The following is a 12,798-nucleotide window of genomic DNA, read 5'->3' as shown; positions in this document are numbered from 1 at the left end:
GGCAGTCTTTACCCTTACTTACCCTTTTTAGTTTAAAGTCTTTTTGATTAAATTTGCAAGATACCTAGCAAATATGTTCTTAATAGCTTTTGTCCAGGGTATTCCATCTCTGACCAGGAGTCCATCAGTTCTGTATTGTAAGAAATGATTGAGAAATCCAAAACCCATTCTCAGATACTTCCCAAATCATTTTTTCACTTCTGTAGCCTTTACCAAAGGACAACTAGTAGTAAAGAAAACACAACATGCACCCTTGTGGTTTTTACTTTCTTGTCTAAGGATTATGATAGTTAGCAGTGCTTTTTAGTTTTCTTCTGGAAATGTTACTTATGCCCATGTTAAATCGCCAAAAGTGGGTAGTTGTCATCCATTTGGAAATTTCTCTGTTATGTCTTAGGTTGTTGTCAAGTCATTTTTCAGTCATGTCTGACCCTTCATGACCCCATTTGAGGTTTTCCTGGCAAAGATACTAGAGTGGTTTGCCCTTTCCTTCTCTGGTTCAACTTATAGATGAGGAAACTTAGGCAAACAGGGTTAAGTGACTTGCCCAGGGTCACTTAGGAGAGAGCAGTTTCAGTTGAATAATGCAGTAAGAAACCAGATTGCTGCAATGGAAGGGAATAAAGAGATTAAGCTCTTTTAGGTGGCTTTCTCAAGGAGCTTAACTGAGAAGGGAAGAAGAGAAGGTAATAATGGGGATGTTGGATCAAGTATAGGTTTTTTAAGAATGGGAAAAAGATGTTAGTATATCTTAGTAGATAGTAGAAGAAAGTTGTTCAAGATACAAGAGGAGGAGAAGAGAATAGTTTCAATTTTATCAGTGAACTATGAGATGAAGTCCTCAGATGGGGGAGGGGGTAGAGGATTGTATATGAAATCAGCTGAGGGAGATGACAAAGTTTGGAATAGTTGCTATTGTAACTTAGATAGCAAATGATTAGGGAGGTGTAAAAAGATGTGTTTACTATAATGAAGGCCCATTTGATATTAGGTAACATACTAACGTAAATTTGTATTAGACCCAGTCGACATGGTTTCACGATTTTTTCCAGCTCTGTTCGGCTTCTTGTGAAGAGGAATGATGGAGTCAAATAGTGGGAGTAATCCAAGGTTGAGTTTTGGCAAGGCATGACTGGAGTAGGACAAAGGGGCAAGAGATTGGAGTGTGCAGGAGGATAGTGTAGAAATGGTAAGGAAGAGAGTGCCGGGGTAATAGCCTAAAAACAAACTGAGGAGTGATGGGATTGAAGGTCACCGTATAAAGAAAAAGGCTTAGTAACTTTCTCTGTGAGAAAGATAATACCTCCACATTATATCTCACACCCTCCTTCTTTCTGTTTACACAGTCTTCACCTTAGTCTCATATCACCTCTTGTTTGGACTATTGCAGTAGCTTCCTAATTGCTCTCTCTGCCTCAAGTCTTTCACCTCTCTGGACCATTCTTTACAGAGCTGCCAAACTGATTTTCTAAAAGTCTAAGTCATTCTCTGCTCAATAAATTCCCTTGCCTCCTCCCCATCGCCACCATCATCAATATAAATTCCTTTGTTTCGCATAGGAAGGACGGAAAGAAAGAAAAGAAAAAAGGAACTTGCCCAGGGTCATACAGCTAGTAAGTGACTGAGGCCAGATTCAAATTCAAGTCTTCCCAACTCCAGGCCCAGCACTCTGTCCAGTGTGCCACCTAGCTAGCTGCCTCAGTAGCTTAAGTTCCTTCACATCCCATCTCCTACCTTTTTTTTCAAGCTTAATTATATATGACTCATTGCCCTCATTCTTTGAGCTAGCCTGACCTCTTTCTCATACAACATTCCATTTCCCATTTTGTTACCTTTACATTTATCCATATGTTTCATCCATGCCTGGGATGTACTTCCTCTTCACCACTGCCTCTTGGAATCATTGATTTCTTTCAAAGCTCATCTCAAGTACTACCTTTAAATGAATGAAGCCTTTCCTGATGCCAGCAGCTGCCAGTCTCCCTCCTTCCCCATTACCTTTTATTTTATGTATGTTTTGTATGTACATAGTATGTGTGTAAAAACAGATAAGAGAAATACGCACACATTGTCTTCTTCAATAGAATATAAATTCCTTGAGGACATGGACTTTAACTTCTCTCTCTTTTTTTTTTTCTGAGTACCTGGCACAGAGTAGACACTTGATAGATGCTTAGTGGCAGATTATTTAATCAGTCTCGTGCCTGAATATTCTCTCCTCCTCTCCACATTTTCATGACGTTATTATTTATTCTTTCTCCTATCAGTTTCCTTTGATGGTTTATAATCTCTGTCCTATCCTTCATTTACAAGTATACTATAGGTCTTAGTCTGGAACTTTACATTAGATTCCATGAGTTAACGTCTCCATACATGTGACTTCAAAATCTAAATATCTACCTTTCGGTCTGTTTCCTGAGCTACAGTCCTGAATTACCAACTGCTTATTGGACATTTCTACTGAATGTTGCCCTCAAATGCAACATGGCCAAAGTGGAAATTCAATGTTCACCCTAAAACCTACTCTTAATTTCCCTTTTTCTATCTTACTTAAACTTGAGTGTATCACTTCAGGATCATTGGGAATAGTATGATACAGTGGGAAGAATAATGACTTGGAATCAAAGGGTCTGGGTTCAAATCTTGCATCTGCTGTGTACTATCGGGGTAGCCTCTAGCCAGTCAGTTTCCCTCTCGGGTCTTCAGTTTTCTCATCTGTAAAATAAGGGAGTTGCACTAAACCCCCTCTAAGGTCTCTTCCAGCTCTAAACCGATGATCACATGATCTCTTCACCCTTCACTCTTTTCTCCACTCAGAATGAGAGGCCTCAAATCCTGATCATTCCTCAGCAGGATTATCACTGTCAATCACCAGCTTCTCGCCTCTGGGGTGAAGGGAGGGGACACCATTCCATCATGACAACATGACATCAAGCTCCAGATTCCTCTCCTTTTGGGAAGAGGAGTTATTGGGTCTCCAGCCATCCTCAGGAAGGGGGGAAACACTATGTCAGCATTCACCAACTTCCTGCCTTTGGAGTAAAGGGAGAGGACACGTTCCACTGGGCTCCTCCTGCCTCTCCCTGGAAGAAAAGAAATCTTCACCCTTCTGTCAAGCACTGGACTACTTATTCCCTTCCAGGGAATAGGAGAAAGGCCGTTTCAAGTCACCAGCCTGATCTCTTGCCTTGAAGAAAGAGAATAACACCATTTCTTCAGCTCCCAGCATTTGTACCCTTACCTGAACTACCTAAGGGCCTGAGAAAACTCCAGCCTGAGACCATGCCTCTTTGGACAATGAATCCATATATGTATTAAAGTCTCAACTTAAGTGTCAATTCCTTCAAGAAGACTTTTGTAGTCCTTCCCTGCCCCCCCCAGAAAAAAATTATTTTGTTATATTTTTTCATTTTTATTTATCTATGTGCATGTTGTTTTCTCTGTGTTGTTTATTAATTCCTTAAGGGCAAGAAATGGTTTGTTTTTATCTCTGTATCCCTTGTACCTAGCACAGTGCCTAGCACATAACAGGCTTTTAATATATACATTCTGAATTGAATAGATGAGGTTTATTCCAGCTTTAATATTCTTTGATTCTGCAGATAGGGCCAAGAGCTCAATCTGTCTTGAAAATTCCATTAAATGTCCAATTCATACTTAGTTTCTATTCTCAAGCTGAATTTTATTTTCAAAGATGGCAGTATTTGAAGGTAAGAGATAACAAATCCAAACGACAGTATCATCCCTTTGAAAAATTCTGTGCACAGTAAATTTCTTACCTAAAATCTATGCTTTTTAAGAATGAACAATGTTCTGTATTGTAATTGAGACAAGAATCTTGGGTTCTAGTACCAGTTTTCCCAATAGATCTTTGTGTGACCTTGAGCAAGATGTTTATCATCTATCTCTGCATTTCAGTTTCTTTATCTATAAAATAAAGAGAATGGATTAAATTATTTTTCTTTGTTTCCTTCAAATATAATTTATTTAGGACTAATTATTTTTTCTTTTAGGTTGAGAATTTTTTCTGCATGGGATCCCCACTAGCAGTTTTTTTGGCATTACGTGGCATCCGTCCAGGAAATAATGGAAGTCAAGACCACATTTTGCCTAGAATCATATGTAACCGGTTACTAAATATTTTTCATCCGACAGATCCAGTTGTGAGTTGGACTTACAAACTTTTTCTCTCAATGTTAAATTTATTATTGAGTAACTGTGATACTTTGAAAGAAACTCTTAACTTTACCTAAAATTATTTCAGCTCTCACATTATATTTGTAGCAGTTTTGCAGAAAAAAAGATTCTACACAGAATGTGTGTTTAGTTTATTAGACGTAAAGATATTTAGGCCAGAATAGAGTAATGTGTTAGAATTTGCCAATTTATATTATAGTTTCACTTGGGCCTCACATGAGCTCAAAAATTCAACATCATAAATGTAAGATAGTGGAAGCATGGCTAGATAATTTCTCTGCTAAAAATATGCGATTTTTAATACTACAAGTTCAGTGTCAGTCACCAGTGTGATAGGATGCCAAAAAGAGCTAATACAAACTTAGGTTATTCAAAAGTGTTCAAGTCTAGGAACTTGATGATAATAAACATTTATTAAGCACCTACTGTGCTTAGTGGGGGAAAAATGATAGTCTTTGCCCTCAGGGAGCTTACAGTCTGATGAGGGGAGTCAGTCAGTGATTGGTAGAGAAGCCAGGGAAGGTCAAAATGTTGTCCAAATGAGGGTGGCCAGGTGGAAATTGAGGAGCTGTACCTCCTGTCTTCCCTCCTTAAATGAATGGAGATTGAGCATGTTATGGTTCCACCCTCCAATCAAAGGGGCCACAATACTGATGAAGTGTGAGTTCCAAAACTGATTGGATCTTGTAAGGTGATAAAATTTCTCAACAATGAGCTTACTGTGCTTCTCAAGGAAGTCCAAAATGAGTGGCGCCTACTGGAAAATGAGGAAATGTCTGATAATCCCACTTGATAATACCACTATACCCTGCCCTCATCAACCCACATCTGGAGTATTGTGTCCAGCATTAGTTAACACATTTTAGGAAGAACTTCACCGAACTGGAGGGCAACCAGGATGGGGACAGGCCTAAAGATCATTCCATATAAAGATCCTTAGAAAGACTGGAGTGTTCAGCACAGAAAAGGGAAGACTTGTAGAGAGGACATGAAAGCTGCCTTCAGGTATTTGGAAAGCTATTTTATGGAGGAATATTTAGACTTACTGTGCTTGGACCTGGAGAACAGAAGTAAGAACCTTTGGTAAAAATTGCAGAAACACAAATAAAATATATAAGGAAAAACTGCCAAACAGCCCTCCAAGAATGGAATAAACTAGCTTGGGGACCTTGTGGGTTCTTCCTTACTGGAAATCTTTAAGCAAAAACTGAGTAACCATTTGTCAAGTAGATTTTAGAGAAATTTTTATTCATTTATGGTTGGAATAAATGCTCTCTGAGATTCATTTACAGTCTACTATAGTTTTAGCCCCAAGGCATTCACTTTAATAGTGAATGACCTAGTGGATCATATAAAGCTGGGATGCGTTCAGGTATAGACATATGAATGGACTTGTTTGTCTATCATCCAAGTGGCCCAGTCTAGCCATTTGGTCACATCATCAAAGAAGTTAGCTACCAAATCATGAATTTTTTTGACAATAGTAACCCATTAAACTATCTGACAAAGCCACAACGATGAAATCTTGGATCTTTGAAGTAGTGAACTAACAATAACAATAAGACATTGACTAAAGACTAGAATTTTAGAAAATTATTTCCTTTGTAAAAAAAAAATTCAATACAGTTATGGTTAAGAAATGATACAGTAGGGGCAGAGCCAAGATGGCAGCTAGAAAGCAAGGACTTGCGTGAGCTCCCTGCCGGGTCCCTCCAAAAACCTATAAAAATGGCTCTGAACAAATTCTAGAACTGCAGAACCCACAAAATAGCAGAGGGAAGCAGGGATCCAGCCCAGGACAGCCTGGATGGTCACTGGATGAGGTCTATCATGCACGGAGCGGAGGTGAGTGGAGCCCAGCGGGTGATGTCAGGACCAACCAGGAGCCAGGCAGAACAAGCCCTAGTGCCCTGAATCAGTGAGCTGTGGCAGTTACCAGACTTCTCAACCCACAAACACCAAAGACAACAGAGAAGGTTAGTGGGAAAAGCTGAGGGGGACAGAGTGAAAAGAGTTCGCAGTTCAGCCCCAGCCCTGGGGGCAGTGGGGGAAGGTACAGCTACAGAACTAGAGCGGCAATTGCTTCTGGCCCCAGGCCCACCTGGTGGGAGGAATTAAGTGGTGGATCAGAGCAGGAGTGAAGAGCCTGCTTAAGATTTTCAACAGGTCCTGGTTGGCAGTTCTTGAGGAAGGAGGAGTGCTGGTGTGGCAGAGCTGGCTGTGTAGAAATAGCTCTGAAATTAATGGCACATCCTCTCAAACTTGGAACAAAGTACTCTTTACAAGTAGTCACACCCTGCTGAAAAACTCAAGAGTCAAGTAAGTTGACTGGGAATATGGCTAGGCAGCGAAAACACACTCAGATTTAGTCTCAGACTTTGGAATCTTTCTTTGGTGACAAAGACCAAAACATACAGCAAGAAGTCAACAAAGTCAAAGAGCCTACATCAAAAGCCTCCAAGAAAAACATGAACTGGTCTCAGGCCATGGAAGAGCTCAAAAAGGATTTGGAAAAGCAAGTCAGAGAAGTAGAGGAAAAATTGGGATGAGAAATGAGAATGATGTGAGAAAACCATGAAAAACAAGTCAATGACTTGCTAAAGGAGACCCAAAAAATACTGAAGAAAACAGCAGCCTAAAAATAGACTAACTCAAATGGCAAAAGAGCTCCAAAAAGCCAAAGAGGAGAAGAATGTTTTGAAAGGTAGAATTGCCCAAATGGAAAAGGAGGTCCAAAAGACCACTGAAGAAAATACTACCTTAAAAATTAGATTGGAGCAAGTGGAAGCTAGTGACCTTATGAGAAAGCAAGATATTATAAAACAGAACCAAAGGAATGAAAAAAATGGAAGAGAATGTGAAATATCTCATTGGAAAAACCACTGACCTGGAAAATATATCCAGGAGAGACAATTTAAAAATTATTGGACTACCTGAAAGCCATGATCAAAAAAATAGCCTAGATACCATCTTTCAAGAAATCATCAAGGAGCACTGCCCTGATATTCTAGAGCCAGAGGGCAAAATAGAAATTGAAAGAATCTACAGATTCACCTCCTCAAGTAGATCCCAAAAAGAAAACTCCTAGGAATATTGTTGCCAAATTCCAGAGCTCCCAGATCAAGGAGAAAATACTGCAAGCAGCCAGAAAGAAACAATTTGAGTATTGCGGGAAAACAATCACACAGGATCTGGCAGCTTCCACAATAAGGGACTGAAGGGCTTAGAATATGATATTCCAGAGGTCAGTGGAGGTAGGATTAAAACCAAGAATCACCTACCCAGCAAAACTGAGTATCATGCTCCAAGGCAAAATACGGACTTTCAATAAAACAGAGGACTTTCAAGCTTTCTCAGTGAAAAGACCAGAGCTGAATAGAAAATTTGACCTTCAAACACAAGAATCAAGAGAAGCATGAAAAGGTAAACAAGAAAGAGAAATCACAAGGGACTTACTAAAGTTGAACTGTTTTGTTTACATTCCTATGTGGAAAGATGATGTGTATGATTCATGAGACCTCAGTGTCATAGTAGCTGAAAGGAATATGCATATATGTATATATATGTGTATGTATATATATATACACACATATGTGTGTGTCAATGTATGTATATATGTAGGTGTGTATATATACATATATATGTATATATGTGTGTGTACACATGTATACACACACACAGAGGGCACAGGGTGAGTTGAATATGAAGGGATGATATCTAAAAAAATAAAATCAAATTAAGGGATAAAGGGATAAGGGAGGAATATATTGAGAGAGGGAGAAAGGGAGAGATAGAATGGGGTAAATTATTTCGCATATAACTGGCAAGAAAAAGCAGTTCTGTAGGAAGGGAAGAGGGGGCAGGTGAGGAGGAATGAGTAAATGTTGCTCACATCAGATTTGACCTGAGGAAGGAATACCATACACACTCAATTGGGTATCTTACCCCACAGGAAAGAAGGAGGAAGAAGATCAAAAAGGGGGGACGATAGAAGAGAGGGCAGACAGGGGGAGGAGGTAATCAAAAACAAAGACTTGCGAAAAGGGACAGGGTCAAGGAAGCAAATTCAATAAAGGGGGATAGGTTAGGAAGGAGCAAAACATAGTTAATCTTTCACAACATGAGTATTGTGGAAGGGATTTGCATAATCCACATGTGGCCTATGTTGAATTGCTTGCCTTCTTAGGGAGGGTGAGTGGGGAGGGAAGAGGGGAGAGAATTTGAAACTCAAAGTTTTAAAAACAGATGTTCAAAAACCAAAAAAAAAAAAAGGTTTTTGCATACAGCTAGGAAATAAGATACACAGGCGGTGGGACATAGAAATTTATCTTGCCCTACAAGAGAAAAAGGGAAAGTGGGATGGGAGGGCAAGTGGGGTGACAGAAGGGAGGACTGACTGGGGAATGGGGCAACCAGAATATACACCATCTTGGAGTGGGCGGGAGGGTTAAAACGGGGAGAAAATTCGTAATTCAAACTGTTGTGAAAATCAATGCTGAAAACTAAATATATTAAATAAATTAAAAAGAAAAAAAAAAGAAATGATACAGTAATTCCCCATGCCCTCAGTTTTTCATTTTTACTCCTGTGGCTCACAAATACATTTAATCATGTATCATAATCAATCCAGCCAGTAAAAACATTAAAAAAACTAAAAAAGTGATATAACTAGTACAGCTAAGTATAATAAAATGGAGACTCAGTTTAAAAATAATGAAAATGACCAGACACTTAAGTTCATTTTATAATATTGTATTTATAATCATAATTGTGTTGTTTCCCTCTGTGACAAATAGCAGCTTCTGTCAAGTATTGACCATAAATGAAAGCTAGAGAGTAAGTTGTTATAAATTGGTTCTTTTCTATGATATGTTACTATCTTGTTTAATCCTAGTTTGCTAATGAGGTTTTCAAGGCTGTCAAAAACAGTAATTAAAAGGAAATTCTTTCAAGAGAAAAGTTTAATTCTTTCATTAATTACCAGGTCATGTGACTTCTAGTAGTTTTAGTTGTTTAATCATAATGCTAAAAGCTTAATGTGTCCAGGGCAGCAGTATACAAATATCCATATAGCCTGAAGGGAACAGCAATTTTAGTACCTTCTATAAATTTCACCAAACTTAATGGGCTTTATCCCCAAATTGAAAGAGATGAGAAAATGCATCACCTTCCCTTCTTTGAATAGGTAGGGGACTGTCAGAAGTTGTTAATGTGTTGATAGTTTGTGTTGACCGTTTTTTTCTCTTTGTTATAAAAGATAGCTTATTGAGGAGGAAGGATAGAAAGAGATATTCAGAAATAACGTGATGTTAAATGAGTGTAAAATTTAGAAAAAGAAATTAAATTAGTTTTTACCATTTAGAAGTTGATTTTAGCATAATATTGAATAATGAACAGTTTCTGTGTTAAAAATTAAATTTTACTGTTTAGGATACTTTCTAAAATCTTTTTTTTTATTTTTCTATCAAGGCTTATAGATTAGAACCGTTAATTTTGAAACACTATAGCAACATTTCACCTGTCCAAATACATTGGTATAATACTACAAATCCTCTACCTTATGAACATATGAAGCCAAGTTTTCTGAACCCTGTGAAAGAACCTACCTCAGCATCAGAGAATGAAAATTTGTCAGCAGTATCAAGTCCAGTGACTTCACCTGTCATGTCTCGACGACATTATGGGGAATCTATAACAAATATAGGCAAAGCCAGCATATTAGGTAATTTTTCATGAATATTTTTATTCCCTAATTGGAGATATGGTTTGTTTGTTACCAGGTATGCTCTGTTTAAGTACTTGTGAAAAAATAAGCTATCCTGTTTTGAGTTTCTACAGCCAGTGTTAATAGTTTATATTGAGCAGCCTCTAGTTAGGTTTTGTAGTTTTTCTTCAAAGAATTAATAAAGGGTTTCTTCTAGAGTTAAAGTTCTGTGACTCTTAACTTACATGTAATACTTTACATGGAGGTATGAAATCAATTTAGCACGTTTTTTGTTATAGAAATGAAGCTTTAATATGATCATATTTTAAAATGATTTGGTATGCATCACAAATTCAGACTTGCATTTTGATTAATACCAAGTTTTTAATGGCACATGCATGTATTGCAACAGAGTATGAGTATAGCTTCACATAAAATATTTTGTGAGAAATATTCTGATCTGAAATATAATTTAATCAGTGAATGCTTGAATAAAACAATTCCTCCATACCTTTATCATAAGAACAGCACCTTAGAGTATGTTAAACTTTTCATCTTATGCAATAGTAGCTCTGTTGAGAAACTTACAAATAAGAATTGTATTTTTGAATGTTGATTACTACTTTGGAAAAAAAATGACTAATATTCCAGCCTATCTTCCAGCAGACTGTAATTGATGGGTGGAGCTCTTAACTCTATTTTGGTAGGGTATGATTCAGTATACAGGATGACTGTCTTATTTTTGTGAAATGCAGGAGCTGCTAGCCTTGGGAAAGGGCTTGGAGGAATGTTGTTTTCAAGATTTGGACGTTCTAGTAGTTTATCCACACCACAGCCATCGGACACATCAAAAGAAGTAACGGAAGAAGAAAAGAAACCCATCAGCCCACCAGTCAGCACCACTATGGCCACACAGACCTTTCCACACAGCACTTCCGGCTTTCTCGATTCTACATGTTAGTGCACATTGTACTTTGCTTATTATTTTTAAGTAACTTCTTAAATTATTTTGGGAGTAAAACTGAAACTTTAATATGAGTAGTTATGTTTGTGATCTAAAGAATGTTACGATTTAAAAACAGTGAACATTTTTAATCAGTTTTTGGTGAGTTGATCAACAAACATCTACTAAACATCTGTCTTCTTACTTGGCACTGTGCTAGGGACCACAGATTCAAAGACAAAATTAAAACAGCCCCTGCCCTAAAGGAGCTTGCCTTCTACTGGGGAAGACAACATATATATATACAGATAGATAGATAGAGAGAAAGAGAGAGAGAGAGACATACACAAAAAATAAACACTAGTTAATGCGGAATGGGGCAGTAGTAACAAGAAGAGATTAGGAAAAGCTTTATGTAGGAGGTAGCACTTCATTTGGATTTTGAGGAAAACAAAATACTAAGAGACAGGTGAGATGGTAGTACACGGGGCGGGGGGAGGAAGGGGCAGCAATCCATTACAGTCAGAGACAGATGGGAAATGGTATGTCATGTGTGAGGCCAGTTTGGCTGGATCGTAGAAGTATAAAGTAATATATAAAAAGGCTGAAAAAGTAGGTGGGGGCCAAACAGATTATTACATTTTATCCTTGAGACAGGGAATCACTAAAGTGATTCATGGTCAGACCTTCCTTTCAATTTAAAAAAAAATTCTAGATAGATTTGGTTTTTGCTGTTGTTCTTCGTAGTTATAATGTCATAGTTAAGAACTTGAGTTTAATGGGGTCTCAAAGCACATTTTCAATATTAGTAATGCCTAATTGATCCTCATATCATACGGTAGATGGTTTTAAAGGACATGTACAATGGTACTAAAAATTCTGCAGTCTATTAAAATTTCTTCAATGTATGGTATATCTCATCTTCAGTTGTGTTTCACTTTCAATCCAATATGCCCCAAGTCTAGTTTTTATTATCGGCTTCATTTTATACAACCTGATTTTAAGACTTTTAAATCTAAAAATTGATTGATTCAAAGCCAGCTTTGAAATTTGGTTAAGTAGTACTCTTAACTGCATATCATCAGTAAAAGTGAAATACAGCCATTATGCAACATAAGATCTAGTCTAGCTTTACTAAATTAAAGTGTCTTAAGTTTTTTTTATAACTGAATTAAATATCAGTTTATATTGAAACTTTATTTATATGTTCTTATCTAATAATCATTTTCATGTCAGCAATGATTTTGAAGCTTAGCACATGCTTAGAGGTTACTTTTACATGACCAGATTTCTGAACTTGTTTTGGGGGGAGATGGAAAGAGTTTAGACCTGTGATTTCCTCAGTATAAGAAAGCCCCTTCCACTAATGCACATTAGTAATTGTTGTGCAACTTAGTAAGTCATAGAGAGTTGCCTGGGATGGTGAAACAACGTGCAGAAGGTCCCGCTGCTAGAATGTGTGACTTGACCCCAGGTCTTCTGGACTCTGTGGTTGACTTAATACTATTACACTACATGGCCTCTGGAAACACACATAAATAGAGTACAGGTATTCCTCAGTATACAAATTTAATAAGTATTTTAACATTTAAAATTATGTAAAATTCTCTTTTCCCATTGCCCTTTTACATGAGGGATGGATTCTAATACTTTGTATCCTGTTACAGTCACAGCAAAAGAGCAAGAGGAGAAAGACTCCTCTCTTCCTCTAGAAGGTGCAGCAAAAAATAGAATTTCAGATACTTGAACCTTAATTCTTTTATTGATTCAAAGTTTACCATATGGGCAAAATTTTTTGCTATACTTAAGAGAAAAAAACATTAAGATAATACAATCAGATTCAGAACTGGTTGGATGGCCAGATGCTAAAGAGTAGTCACTAGTGGTTCATTGTCCACCTGGCAGGAAGTCTCTGGTGGTCTCTTCCAAGGATCTCTGCTTAGACTTTGGTTTA

At 37.6% G+C, this 12,798-nt stretch overlaps 1 protein-coding gene across 4 annotated transcripts in view; it reads left to right on the top strand.

Annotated features, from left to right (window-relative positions):
- The window catches only part of DDHD1 (DDHD domain containing 1), a 147,035-nt gene that overhangs the window by 121,646 nt on the left and 12,591 nt on the right, over positions 1-12,798 (top strand). For all 4 annotated transcript variants that reach the window (XM_036749651.1, XM_036749652.1, XM_036749650.1 and 1 more), the window contains 3 exons: positions 4,014-4,163; positions 9,667-9,919; positions 10,657-10,857. In XM_036749651.1, the coding sequence (XP_036605546.1) occupies positions 4,014-4,163; positions 9,667-9,919; positions 10,657-10,857 (604 nt within the window). The remainder of the gene's footprint in view (positions 1-4,013; positions 4,164-9,666; positions 9,920-10,656; positions 10,858-12,798) is intronic.

Source organism: Trichosurus vulpecula, chromosome 3, assembly GCF_011100635.1.
Source record: "Trichosurus vulpecula isolate mTriVul1 chromosome 3, mTriVul1.pri, whole genome shotgun sequence".
Lineage (NCBI taxonomy): Eukaryota > Metazoa > Chordata > Mammalia > Diprotodontia > Phalangeridae > Trichosurus > Trichosurus vulpecula.
The sequence above is the reverse complement of the archived record's forward strand: the minus strand, read 5'-3'. Positions and strand labels throughout refer to the sequence as shown.